Source organism: Ictidomys tridecemlineatus, chromosome 10 (genome assembly GCF_052094955.1).
Source record: "Ictidomys tridecemlineatus isolate mIctTri1 chromosome 10, mIctTri1.hap1, whole genome shotgun sequence".
In the NCBI taxonomy this organism is placed as follows: domain Eukaryota; kingdom Metazoa; phylum Chordata; class Mammalia; order Rodentia; family Sciuridae; genus Ictidomys; species Ictidomys tridecemlineatus.
This window is the reverse complement of record NC_135486.1, coordinates 138,091,727-138,105,783: the sequence shown is the minus strand read 5'-3', so window position 1 is coordinate 138,105,783 and position 14,057 is coordinate 138,091,727. Positions and strand designations below refer to the sequence as shown.

The following is a 14,057-nucleotide window of genomic DNA, read 5'->3' as shown; positions in this document are numbered from 1 at the left end:
ATCCCTAACACCCACATACACACACATACACATGCAGACAACAGCTCTGAGCCCCCAGAGGCCAATATCACTGACTGGAATCAGCCTTGTCTACAGTTCCACCCTGGTTGCTTCATCTGGGAAATGGGGACAGTCATGACCACAGATGTGCTAAATTGGGGGCTGGTTGAGAAAGGGTCCCAGGGCAGAGGCTGGCACAGGCAAGCCAGCTAGTGAGGGACAAGAACATCTTATCCTACCTGCTCTCACCTCTCCTCAGATGGGCCTGAGAAAAACAGGAAGGGACCAGGGTAGAAGGAGGAGCTGTACTCTGGTAACCACTGGCTCTGGCAGCCACCAGCTCTGCACAGGGCACAGTGTGGGCCTGGGCAGGGGGGAGGTTGGCTTTCAAGGGCTGTCTGGGGAACAAGGGCAGGGCCCATTTTGCCCTGTCAACCTTTTCCCCTAAGACCCTTAAGCACAAGACAGCTTTAGCTTCTGGGACCTAATGAGCAGCAGGAGTATTTCAAGCAACCAAGACAGCCCCTTTCCAGCCCCTTGCCCATTTCATCAGTGGGGCAGAAGAGGGCCTGATAAACACCCCATGTCCTGCTTGGCCCCCAACTCTGCCAGGGCAAAGAGGTGGCCTACACCAGGGCAGGCACTGGCTGACACAGTAGAATGAGAAAACCAGGCTATATGAATGCCCTTAGGGATCAAACCCACCTACAAGCCCAGGATGTGGCTCCACCTGCTGACCACACAACACAAGCCAGTAGTATGACCAGGCCAGGAGGCCAAGGGTAGAATTCCAGGTACCCCATCCCCACAGCAGACACCTAAAGAGAAGACAGGCTGGGCTCAAAGAGTAAAGTGCTTGCCTAGCATGCATGAGATTCTGGGTTCAATCCCAAGTACTTAAAAAAAAAAAAAAAAAAAAAAAAAGACACACAGGCTAGAGAGAAGTTTCCACATTTATTCAAACCCTTCCGGAACCCTCAAAGTTGAGCTCTTTGGGAGCCCCTAGTCTGTATGTGTTATTACACATACAGACCCACATACAGACCTGCACAGGATACAGACCACAGAATGGAATGCAGTGCTTGAGGAGTCAGCAACAAGGTGCTGAGTGCTGATGGAGCATTAGTGTTAAGTACCACAAAGAACATGCCTCTGGAAAAGTGGACGGTAGGGGACCTCTACCCACCCTGTTCTTGATTTCCTGGTTGGCCTCCAATTGCCAGAACCACTGCCACCACCTCCAGAAAAGTAGATGGGTGGTTCTCAGGGGCCTGCCGTGGAAGGGTGAGTCTGCCAAGAGCAAAGGTAGGCAGCTTCTGTGGCCAGGCCAGGTCTGGAAGCAGGAGGTGATGAAAGCTGAAAAGCTCCTGTGGGCACACCCAAGACCCAGATTCTCCTAGGTGTGGGCTGACTGTCCCTCCCAAAGTCCAGCAGCCCCTGGTGCCAAGGTGGGTTCTCCATACCCACTGGAAGGCACAGGCTGGTAGGGCAGAGGAGCTGGCTTACAGACCCACCTGAGAAGGTAGGGAACAAATAGACACTGGCCAGGCAAGGCTGAGGGGGTCCTGGGACACAGCCCTAGGCCCTGCCTGAGTCCTCAATTACTTTGTGCCCCAGCCAGGAAAGTTCCAGACTCCAGGAAACCAGAGGGGGCGGGGGACAGAGCAAGAAGAGGAAGACAAGGTAGCAGAATTTCCACTCAATGGGAGCAGGACTGGCTAGTTCTGAGGGATGCCCCTGCCCCTATGCAGGCCTGGCAGTGGTGGAAAACCAGTGGAGAATCCTCAGTGTTGTCAAGGAGGGGTCACAGGGAGCACCTGCCTTGCTCATCCAGTTCCTACTGGCCACTCACCCCACGGGCTGGGCCATCTTGGCGTGCAGGCTCTGGTGGGCAATGAGGTGAGCACGCTGCTTGAAGCTCTTGTCACACTCGCCACAGCCGAAGGGCCGCTCGCCAGTGTGAACACGCCGGTGGTCCAACAGGTAGGAGCGCAGGGAGAAGCTCTTACCACAGTCACTGCAGCCAAAGGGCTTCTCGCCCGTGTGGATGCGTTGGTGGTCTGCCAGGTAGGCGCTGCGGCTGAAGCTCTTGCCACACTCAGAGCAGGAGAAGGGCTTCTCACCTGTGTGCACACCCTGGTGACGCACTAGGTCAGAGGAGCTGCGGAAGCTCTTGTCGCACTCTGGGCACTTGTGTGGCTTTTCACCTGTGTGTGTGCGTTGGTGCCGTGCCAGGTCCGAGCCCCAGCGGAAGCGCTTACCGCACTGCCCGCAGCTGTGAGGCTTCTCTGCAGCTAGGTCCCGAAACTGACGCCTGCGAGTAGGTGGCCGACCCCGACGTACCCCTACCAGGGGGCCTACAGCTGCTCCTGGCCGGTTCTCACTCTCCCAGGCCTCAGCCTCTTCCGGGCTCCAGGATACAGATACCTCACTGCCTGTCTGGCGCGGAAGCACCAGCACTGCCTCCTCCAGCTGGGTCTTCGAGCTCTGGCTTTTGAGCCCCAAACCTGCAAAGGGGGAGGAAGCAGCCTCTTCAGTCCTACTTGGTTTTAAAGCTAGTGCTGAGTGCTGGGTCAGACATGCAAGCCCCAGTTCCCTCATCTACAAAATGAGATAGTGATGAAAAGCCAGTAGAAGAGTGGTTACCAGTGAGCCCCAGAGGGTGGACCCTCTGGGCAGATCCTATCTGCAGGGATGCCTCCTAATCATGACCCTCCACTAGGTCCCTTACCCAACCAGGTCCTTAACCCATCCAAGTACCTTGCTTCTATACCTGGAACTAATAGTCCACTCTCAGAGCTCACTGAATGGATTCAGCTTGATTTCGTGAACCACCCATTCTTGAACTAGTAGAAATGGAGGTATTAAGCAATGTGGTCCCCTCACTTTACAGGTTCCAGTTCTCCAAATTAAAAAATACACAGTAGCGTCAGTCAGGGAAGGATCTCAGCCAGGTTCACAGGTTAGTATCTGGCTTGGAAAGGGACCCCAAGTGTGTGGCTTCAAATGGCAAGGTGTTTGGACTTGGAGTGCAGCCCAGCCCTATCAACATTCTTGCAGCTGGTGAACCAAGGTGACCTCACAACAAAGCCTCTTTTAACTCTGTCCTTTAGTGTGCAGTGACTTCTCTGAGTCTCAGGTCCCTCATCAATAAAATGGGAAGAATATTTCAATGCACCATGTTGTGTGAATCAAAGGAGAAAATGTCCTTATAAGCACTCAGCACAGGCTGGCACATCTCAAGCACTTGTCATGATATACCTGTACAGGTACAGAGAACTGAACATTAGCACAAGAAAGGAATCAAACAGGGCTCTAGAAGAGACCCAGGAAAAGACCATTTTGGAACTGGCCAAGGGAAGAGTGGGAAGAAAGACTGGGAATGGCAGCAGGATGAGGTGCCCACCTAGACCCACTTACCCAGGGCAGCATTCCGGGAATTCTCCCGCTTTATGTCCCAGAAGAGATTCCTTTGGGCAGGGTCCAGAGAACCCCATTCTTCCCGTGAGAAATAGAAGGGAATGTCTCCCAATGCCACAGGTCCCTAGAATGAGGAAGGAAGATTGGGCTCAGGCTGCCTTGCTCAAGTCTCCCAAGAAGCTGTGGGTGGGGACAGGGTGAATCAGATGAAAAAGGGCTACAGGAGAAAGCAAGGAACATTTTATAAACTCAGCAGTGCTAAGGGTCTCAGAGAGGACAAAGGGACTGGTAACTCACATGGACCCCAGAGGCAAAGCAGGCATCTGTGGTCTCTCTGGTATTATCCTCTTTAAGAGAAGCAGGAAGCTGGGCTGAAAGAAAAGAATGGCGCCTCAGGGAGGCCACCTCAGGCCTGAGACTGAGATCTTAGTCTCCCCTGCACAAGTGCACATGCACAGACACACATGCACGCACATACAGATATACATGTGTACATATGACTGGGCTTTAGAAAACAGAAACCCCTAGCTGCTACCTTCAGGGCAATGCTTGAGAAGGAACAAGGCCCCTGGCCAGCCATTCTGCTGGCGCCTATTTTTCTTTTTTAAATACTTTATTTCATTTTTTTTAGGTGTAACTGGACACAATACCTTTATTTTATTTTTATATGGTGCTGAGAATCGAACCCAGGGCCTCACACATGCCAGGCAAGCACTCTACCACTGAGCCACAACCCCAGCCCTGCTGCCTACTCTTGTAGAGGCTTACTTACCATTGTGGCTATGCTGCTCCTGGGGTACAGGCGGCTGGCTCCATGCCCCCACCATCAGCAGAGGCCCCCTGGCCTGGGATCTCTGGTCTGCAGACTCAGGTTCCACCTCCTCTGAGGGCACATCCTGTGCAGGAACCACAACATGCTCATCAGCACCGAGATCAGACGGGGGAGACAGAGTTTAATCCCTGGGAAGGAGACACAGGACATGTCCCTCAGGAGGCTGGGGTGTTGAAAAGGAGAGCAATATGGAGCCCCATGAAAACCCCAGAGGAGAATGTAACGCAAGGCAGTGCTGTGTGCCCAAAGATACTCCCCATCAATCATGATGCAAGAACCAGCCCTACTGCCAGGTCAGAGCTCACAGCAGCAGATCATCAACACCTCCCAGATGCTTCCAGTCTCAAGTACCCAACACACCACATGACAGCAGGGTGTTCACAGACAGCTCTACCTTCTCATACCCTTCTGGAGCTCTCATGCATATTACTGTATGCCCAGGGCCTGGCCTAGAGCAGAACATGAATATACATTTGTAGATCCTAAAGAAGTTGAAACCTTTTTTCTGGAACAAGCCCACTTTGCCCAGTGAAACCACCAAAAATAAAGCAATCATATTTACTTTGGACTCGTCTTTCAGAAAGGCAATATGTGTTATATCATGCTTTTGTGCTTACTCCCTCGGGCTTAGGGTCTCCCCTACCCTGTGAGCCTCCTGGAGATTCATCTCCATGGACATGGCCACTTCTCTTCAGCTCAAGACCATCTGGATCTGGGAGGGGCCCCTCACCTGCAGCCAGGCTTTCACTGGCTGCTTCTGTAGGTCTTCCACCAAGGCCACAGCTTCCTCGCCACTCCCTGGGAGCTGTCCCCGCACCTGGGCCTGGATCTCCCCTGGCAACACTGTCAGAAACTGCTCCAGCACCAACCGCTCCAGAATCTGCTCCTTGGTGTGCAGTTCAGGCCTAAGCCAACGGCAGCAGAGCTCCCAGAGCTGGCTGAAGGCTTCATGCGGCCCACCCACATCCCCATAGCAGAACTGACGAAAGCGCTGGCGGCAGGCCTCAGAATCCTTGCTGTCTTCCTGCTGGATAGATTCTTGCTCCCAGGAGGAATCTTCCACCTTCACAATCAGAAGTCCTTCTCCCTCCTCAGGAGCCTGGTCCTGGTGCTCCCAGGGGGATGCCATTCCCCTGGCCTAAGGCTCAGGGCTGGTTGGCCTCAGCTGACCCTTTCAATCTCCCAGAGGGATCCCCTGTGGTGGCTGGGCTGGCATCTAGACACACACTCCTGGGGAAAGAGCAAACCAGCAGGATTTGGGGAAGGGTGGAATACATGAGCAAACAATCAGCTAAAGGGACATCCAAGATCCAGGGACTCCAGTACCCATCCATTGGTGCCCTGGAGCAGTTTTTAGGCTTTACTCTAATGCCTTATTCTGTTTTTTTTTTGTTGTTGTTGTTGTTGTTGTTTGTTTTTGAGGGGGGTAGCTACTGGGGATCCAACCCAGGGGTGTTTTACCACAGAACTACATCCCCAGTCCATTTTATTTTTTGAAGACTGGGTCTCCCAATTTATTCAGACTGGCCTCAAACTTGCAATTATCCTGGTTCAGCCTCCCTAGTAGGTGGGAGAGTAGCTGAGATTACAAGCATGTACCTTGGTGCCTGGCTATGTTTTGTTGTATGTAACAATCTTTCCTACTAATAGAGGTCCACACCTCTATCACCAAGCCTGAAATAAAAACCCTGGGTTTTTTCTGACTCATTTGATTACAAAACTTAATCTCACTCACTTGTAGTACTACTAGACCTACTACTGATATGAGCATATTTATGTTTATATTTATAGCACTTAATGTAAATGTTCATGTTTTATGGCAAAAAATACTAATGTATTTGTTGTCTGTAAAGATTCATTGAACTATACTTACGACATTTTTCCATGTGTATATTTCAATTAAAGTTTTTAATTATTGTATTTCAGTGTTGCCCCCCAATCCCTTTGTAGGTGTTACTTAATATACCATAGGGGCATTGTATTATCTTTCTCAAATTTGAAAACTTCTGAATCCCAAAACATCTGGCATTGGGGGTGTCAGAGAAAGGCTTTATAGATGAATGTGTGACATATTTGGACTTTGTTACTCTTAACACTTAAACTGCCAAGTTACATTTTACGTTGTTACCCTTCAAAATTCTGATAAGTGTATTCTGAATTTTTTAAAGCAATAAACACAAACATCTAAAAAAGGGAGAGATTTAAAAAATATACAAATACATAGAAAAGACCCCCTTTCTCGATGTGGTTGCAACTCTCCCTCCTTGACAGTCTGGCAAATGACGTCTCAGGTCTTTTCCTGTGCTTTTAATAAAAATGTTATCCTATCCATATAAACGGAAAAAAAAGTGCTTGATGTGTTGTTTTACATAAATGAGAAGGTTTCTTTCATTAGGAGCACTATGAGCTTACGTGGTATGGGTGTACTTGGGTTGGTTTCTTAACCAATACCCAAGTAATGCATTCGAGTTGTTTCCAATTCTTCTCTATTACACACTAAGCACTTTATTCACTCTTCTGCTCTTCACGAGTCTCTTGAAAGGTACGCGCGCCATTCTCGTCCTCCACTGACAGGAGGTCTCCCCGGAGAGGCCAGGACTCACTCACCAGGGTCGCACGGCAGGACGCGGCAGGCGGGTACGTTGACCCGGCCGGAGCCCCGCGCTGTCCCCCAGCAGCCTTGCCTGCGCGGAGCTGAAGGAAAGCGGGCGCGCAGGGGCGTCTGCCCGGAGACCAAGCGGGCAACAGGGGCGTTAGGGCTTCCCAGCGGAGCACAACCCCTTCGGCCTACGCCTCGGGGCGCGGGCCAGGGCCACCCAAGGCTCCGCTCCCGACCTTGGAGCCCGGAGGCCCGCGTCGCCAGTCCCCGCCCCCGAGACACACCGCCCACAACCGCCCTGGTGTCCCCAGTTCCGCTGCCAGTCCCAGGCGCCGGAAGCCCGCGCGGGGCTCGCCGGGAAACCACGCGGCGCATGCGCCACTGCGAGTCGCACCATTTATACCAAGCCGGGGACCGGAAGTTTTCCAACAAACAGCCAATGAACAGAGAGAATTCCTAGAGATGGCCAATCAGCAAGCAGCAACGCCGCATCAATACCCAGGTACCGGATGCGAAGGGCTTGGATGTGCTTTTTGGTTTGCCCTCCCTTCCTTCAACTGCGGTTTCCTTTTGCTTTTCTCTGCGCCTCCGGCCCTTGAACAGTGGAAAGAGGAAGCTAGGGCTGGCCTGACGAGCAGCGACCACACCTGGCCCAGCCACACGAGTGGAGCGCCTGTTCCACCGGAAGGGATGCTCTGGGGAGGTTTCCTCCTTCCGCTCCAGTTTCTTGGCTCCAACGAGTAGGTGCAGGGCCCGGGGGCCTCGGCTCCCTAGACACGCTTCCGGAACCCTGGGTCCCACTTCTCCCAAGTCTTTCGCTGCCCTGCGGTGTCCCAGGCGGATCCCCGCACCCTCCCATCACAGCTCTGTCTGCGCAGAGCTGAAGAGCGGAGGGGGACCTAGGGCCCAGAAGCGTCCAAAGCTGGGGGGCCGAATCCGCGAATCTCGAGGTTTTTGTTTCCTTACATTTGGACCCGCTCGCACCCTCTCCATGCCTCGAGATTTCAGGCTCAAAATTTTCAGAAGTGAAAAGCGCTTTCTTTTTTCGGTCATGCACGTATTGCATGCTTGATGTAGAAAATAAAAAAGATTGGAAAATTATAAAGGTATCCCTTTGCATGAGGTTAGCTTCCTCACTCTGCTCAAATGTCACCCCCTCAAAAAGGTCTTCTCTAACTCTGAACAATCTCTACTCTGCCTTATTTTTCTTCCTGATGTTTATTGTTTGACATCACGTATTTGTGTAATTGTCTCTCACTACTCAACTGTAAGTAGCTACATGAGTGCAGACACTTTTTACTACCTTGCCTCTGGCACCTGAAAGCGTACCTGGTACGTGATAGGTGATCAGGAAACACTGGTGGGATGAATGAAGTTGTTTTTTTTTTTTTAAGCAAAAATCCCTAATACAACCATCCACAAATAAGCACTATTCATGTTGTAGTGTGTTCTTACAGTTGTATATCTATAACCATATTTCTAAGACAAATCAGGAATCACTAAGTCATATTCTGTTGATTCAATAGTATAGATATCTTTTAGTGTCAGTATGTACAAATAAAATGTATCAGTTTTATAAGCTGCATAGTATTCCACAGCATGGAAGTTCCATATTTTATTTAAAGCACTCTCCTTCCAGTAAGATAGGGGAGGGAGGAGGGGAGGCAAAGGCGAGGTACTGGGGAATGAAACTGACTATATTATGTTGTGTGCAGGTACAAATATGTAACAATGCATTTCACTATTATGCATAATTATAATGCACCAAAGTCTGGAAAGAGAAGGTAATTTAAAAAATAGGATCGGACATGGCTAGAGTTGTAGCTTGGTGGTAGAGCACTGGCCTGGCACGTGTGAGACACTGGGTTCAATCCTAGGCAACACATAAAAATAAATAAATAAAGTCATTGTTTTAATCTACAACTAAATAAAAATATTTTTTAAAAAATAGGATCAGATATACAAACAAAAAACAAAGTACCCTTGGACGTTTAGATCGTTTACAATTTTTGGAATTTACAAATAAACCTGTATATATACCTTAGTGCATTTGCTTGAACACCCTGCTACAGCACTGACATTTAATTGAATTTTTAAGTCTGTAGCTTAATATTGGGGAGATACAATGTTTTTACAATAATGTTTTCCCATGCATAAATATACATTTGTAATGTATTTTAGTAAAATTTTATAGTCTCTTCATTTGGTCTTTTTTTAAAAAAATATTTATTTATTTTTTAGTTTTTGGCAGACACAACATCTTTGTATGTGGTGCTGAGGATTGAACCCGGGCCGCACGCATGCCAAGCGAGCACGCTACGACTTGAGCCACATCCCCAGGCCCCTCAGTTGGTCTTTTTAAAAATAGGTTGTTTCTTTTTTTCAAGTTCGTTTATAATTTTATGGTTGTGAATATTTTTCCCCATTGTATTATTTACTTCAAGCAGGAGATTAAAAACATGTAAGTAGTGGGGCTGGGGTTGTGGCTCTGCGGTAGAGTGCTCGCCTCACACATGCGAGGCCCTGGGTTCAATTCTCAGCACCATATAAAAAATAAATAAGTAAATAAAGGTATTTTGTCAACCACAACTAAAAAAATATTTTTTAAAAAAAGTGTAAGTAGGGCTGGGATTGTAGATCAGTGGTAGAGCACTTGCCTAGCATGTGTGAGGCACTGGGTTCAATTCTCAGCACCACATATAAAACAAATCAATAAAGTCCATCAATAACTAATAAAATATTTTTTTTAAAAAACCACCTCAATAATTTGAACAAAATCTGATACAAAGATTTGTTAAGTCACACAAAAAAATGTTACCTACTGAAAGAGTCAAGAGAGTCTCTAAAAGTTTCAGAAGTAGCAACTGCAGAAAGCAAATTCTACTTTTAGGACTGAGGGCACAAACTCAAAACTTTCCCCCTTTTCAATTCAAGGCGGAGATTTGGACCTCTAAGAGCCCACCGCTGTGACAAGTGCACACAGCTGGCAGTCAGGGAAAACTTGCTGGAAGTGAATGCCCAAGGTTTCCTCACCTGCTCTCTGTCGGCCTGCCCTGGAAAGACGGAAGTCCCTTTCTCCAGCTCCGGCCTTACAGCGTTCTTCTAACGCCCTCTACTGGCAAAGACTAATAAATGGGCCAGCATTTCAGGACCATTAAATTTCCATTCAATAATTTAGAGAAGACAGCAAGTCAATCACCTGGTCCTTCCTGGCTTAACCAAGGGCAGATTTTTTTTTTTTTTGCACTATAAAGCAACGGGGTGTGTCACTGCGTTAGCGCATTGGACGATGTAGAGGCCCTGGCTTGAGCGGCACGTTTTGGGAGAGCATGGCTCCGTGCATCATGTGCTGTGGAAGGTGACCAAGTGCGCTTCCCAGGTAGGCATTAAGCACCTGTGAGGAAACATGGGCGTTTCTCCAAAACTGCAGGCACTGAGCGGTGTTGGAGCCCTGTGTCCCTGGGATGGGAGGCTATCACGGGCTGCAAATTTAGGAACAATATTCTGTTTGGAGTTGACAAATACAAGGTGTAATGCATTTCTCATAGTGCCTATCCAGCCTTCCCCATCCTTCCCAGGTCCTTGGTGGCCATGTTTGCATTCTGTGAATCTGTCCCACCAAATGGACTGCCATGGGGAAAGAGAGAGTTGTTTCACTCCGACTGAGTTCACTTGCTCCTCTCTACTTGGAATTGAGAACTGGGACTAAGGGAGATTCCAGTCACTTTTCTGTGTTGTTGCCCTGTAGAGTAGATTCATGAACTGACAGTGTTCTTTCCTCTTGTTTTCTATATACAAGATCAACTGAGATTGTTGAGAGGCTCAGAGGTAGAGTGCTCGCCTACCACACGTGAAGCACTGGGTTTGATCCTCACCACCTCATAAAAATAAAATAAAAAAGATATCGTATCCACTTATAACTAAAAAATAAATATTTAAAATATCAGTGAATAAGAATGCATCCACAGGGGAAGATGGGAGTGGCCTGAGGGAGGCCACAGGAAAAAAAAAAATAAAGAGACTGGAAAAGCTTCCTTGGTCCCAGGCCCTGCCTGAGACCTACATGTTCCATGACACTGTCTTGTCTCTTTTTTTTTTTTTCTAAGAGAGAGTGAGAATTTTAACATTTATTTATTTTTTCTTAGTTCTTGGTGGACACAACATCTTTGTTGGTATGTGGTGCTGCTGAGGATCGAACCTGGGCCGCAGGCATGCTAGGCAAGCACGCTACCACTTGAGCCACATCCCCAGCCCCACTGTCTTGTCTCTTTACAAAAAAATTCCCCCTTTTGTTTTTGCTGGCTTTCTTTGTGTCAGTCAGAGAGCCTTAAGCATTACATGGCCATTGGTTACATGAGTACCTTCTTGCTTGTCATATGTATGACCAAAATAGTATTTTACTTGCTGCCACCTGTTAATAGCAAGTTGCTGGAATTTTGGGGGGTTTGTTTTGTTTGTTTGGTGGTGCTGGAAATCAAACCCAGTGTGTGGTACATGTTTGACAAGTGCTCTTCCACTGAATTATCTCCAGCCAAGTTTTTGTTTTTGTTTGATGTTTGGTTTTGGGAGGGTACCAGGATTGAACTCAGGGGCATTAGACCACTGAGCCCCACATCCCCAGCCCTATTTTGTATTTTATTTAGAGACAGGATCTCACTGAATTCGCTTAACACCTTACTTTTGCTGAGGCTGGCTTTGAACGGTGTTTGTTTTGTTTTTAAACTGGAAATGAACCCAAGGGTGCTTTACCACTGATTATATCCACAGTCCTTCTATTATATTTTGAGATAGTGGCTCACTAATTTGCTGAGGCTGGCCTCAAACTAGCAATCCTCCTTCAACCTCCTGAGTTGCTGGGATTACAGGCCTGCGTCACTGCACCCAGCTCCAAATTGCTATTTTTGAGGGATCAAGCACACTAATTTTCTAATATAAATTCTAAAACTTGGTGTCTTATGACAAAACAAATTTATTATCTGACAAATATGAAGACCAGAAGACTGAAATTTATCTCATTGGGTCCATTTCAAGATGTTTGCAGGGCTAGTTCCTTCTGGCAGCTTTCAGAGAATTCAACTGTCAATTCCAGCTCATAGAGGTACAGGCTTATTGGCCCCTTCCTCTGTCTTCAAAGTGCATCATTCACTCAGCTTCTGTCAGCACCTCTCCTCCCTCCTGTAGTCAAATCTCCTTCTGACCCCCTTTTATAAAAACCTTAACATTCCAGCATGATCTCATCATGTTATAATCCTTAACTCTATCACATCTACAAAGATTATTTTTCTAAATAAGGAAACATTTTTAAATTCTAGAGATTAGGAATACTTTGGGGTTATTACTCAACCTACTCTAAACCCATAGAGGATCTTTTCAAGTTGCATGGATAGTACTTCAACTTATAACCTCAAGTGGAATAATTAAAATTGCAGCTCTGAGCCGGTGTGGTGGCCCACACCTGTAATCCCAGCAGTTTGGGAGGCTGAGGCAAGAGGATCATGAGTTCAAATCCAGCCTCAGCAACTTAGCAAAGCTCTAAGCAACTCAGTGAGACCCTGTCTCTAAATAAAATACAAAAAATGGCTGGAGATGTGGCTCAGTTAAGTGCCCATGGGTTTAATCCCCAGTTAAAAAAAAAAAATGTGCCCTGAAAGCAAAATAATGAGCACTTGAGTTTCCATCTTTAAGCACCACTACCACTGAGCTACCCAAATATATATATCCCCAGTTGTGCTTTATCACTGAGCTCTATCTCCAGACCTTTTTATTTTGAGTCAGGGTCTCATTAAGTTGCTGAGGCTGGCTTAAAACTTGTGATCCTCTTCCCTTGGCCTGTGTATATACTTATGTGTGTGTTTGTATTTTTTCCCCTTTTGTGGTTCTGGGGATTTATCAAGGACCTTGCACATGCTAGCCAAGTGTGATACCACTAAGCTACATTCCCAGCTACTCTGTACATATATTCTTTTTTAAAAAAAGAAATTTAGATGTTGATGGACCTTTATTTTATTCATTTATTTATAGCGGTGCTCAGAATCAAACCCAGTGCCTTGCACATGCTAGGCAAGCGCTCTACCACTGAATCACAACCTCAGTCCCAGTACATACATATATATATATATATTTTTTTCTTTTGTTCAGGGGATCAAACTCAGGAGCACTCAACCACTGAGCTACATCCCCAGCCACATCCCCAGCCACATCCCCTGCTGTCTCAACCTCCCCAGCTGCTGAGATTACAGATGTGCACCACTGTGCCCAGCTAGAGGACATACTTTTTAATGAAGACCTTGTGTTATGATTCAAATGTGATAGAAACACAAAATAATATAAATGTTCTATGTATTAGTTATCTATTGCTGTGTAACAAATTTCTCTGAAACTTGGTGGTTTAAAATAAAAAATTGTTATCTGCAGATGTGATGGTGCATGTTTATAATCCCAATGGCCTGAGAAACTGAGGCAGGAGGATTGCAAGTTCAAAGCCAGTGTCAGCAACTTAGTGAGGCCCTAAGCAACTTAGTGAGTCTGTCTCAAAATAAAAAAAAGGATAGGGAGGTGGGGCTGGGACTATGGCTAGTGGCAGAGCAGTTGCCTAGCATGTGTGAGGCACTGGGTTCCTTCCTAGCACTGCATAAAAATAAGTAAATAAACACATTCTGTCCATCTACAACCACACAAAAAAAATTAAAATTGACTGGAGATAATTGTAGATGCAGAATATTTGTCATAATTAAACTGTGAAAAGCCCCCCACAAATAAAATAAAAAGAGGCTGAGAATGTGGCTCAATGGTTAAGTATCCCTGAGTTCAATCCTTGGAACAAAAAAAAAAAAAAAAAAAAAAAACCACATTATCTCACTCAGTTTTAAGTTCTGGCTCAGGATCTTTTCAGATGTTACCATCACAATGTCAATGGGAGCCCCAGTCATCCTTGGATCACACACATAGCTATTGGCAGGAGACCAAAGTTTCCCGTGGGGGCTTCCCTACAGGATTGCTTGAGTGACACACTGTTTTTCCACTATGCAACCCATTTCAGTGCCTGTAGAATACAGGCAGAGGCCAGGCAATGATTCAAGGCCACAGTTTGCTCTGGCATGGGGAACTATTGAGTGACCCATTTCTAAATAATGTAAATATGTTCCAGGGGGGGATGTAGCTCAAGCAGTAGCACGCACGCCTGGTGTCCGCCGATAACTAAAAAAT

General features: G+C 47.0%; 1 protein-coding gene and 1 long non-coding RNA gene across 3 annotated transcripts; one reads left to right on the top strand and one right to left on the bottom strand.

The window, feature by feature from the left end:
- Nucleotides 1-935: 935 nt before the first annotated feature.
- Nucleotides 936-7,198, bottom strand: Znf213 (zinc finger protein 213). Of its 2 annotated transcripts, none has more exons than XM_005337757.5 (6): nt 6,665-7,198; nt 4,983-5,482; nt 4,193-4,316; nt 3,718-3,791; nt 3,421-3,544; nt 936-2,507 (listed from the first exon to the last, which is right to left on the bottom strand). In XM_005337757.5, exons 2-6 carry the CDS (start codon nt 5,379-5,381, stop codon nt 1,849-1,851), a joined length of 1,380 nt encoding a protein of 459 aa, XP_005337814.2. In that variant the 5' UTR covers nt 5,382-5,482; nt 6,665-7,198; the 3' UTR covers nt 936-1,848. The 2 variants fall into 2 exon arrangements, with proteins under 2 accessions (XP_005337814.2, XP_021590568.2); XM_021734893.3 differs by having other exon boundaries at nt 6,860-7,198.
- A 161-nt stretch (nt 7,199-7,359) lies between these two features.
- Nucleotides 7,360-13,264, top strand: LOC106145290 (uncharacterized). Its single transcript, XR_005730434.2, has 2 exons — nt 7,360-7,591; nt 12,990-13,264. It is a non-coding gene; the product is annotated as an uncharacterized LOC106145290 (long non-coding RNA).
- The last annotated feature ends 793 nt before the right edge of the window (nt 13,265-14,057 follow it).

Coding starts and splice junctions, on each gene's coding strand:
- Znf213 (XM_005337757.5), bottom strand. CDS start 5,381: ATGGCATCCCCCTGGGAGCACCAGGACCAGGCTCCTGAGGAGGGAGAA. Junction 4,317..4,982: donor CAGTGAAAGCCTGGCTGCAG/GTGAGGGGCCCC, acceptor GTTCCTGCACAG/GATGTGCCCTCAGAGGAGGT. Junction 2,508..3,420: donor TTCCCGGAATGCTGCCCTGG/GTAAGTGGGTCT, acceptor CCCCCTTTGCAG/GTTTGGGGCTCAAAAGCCAG.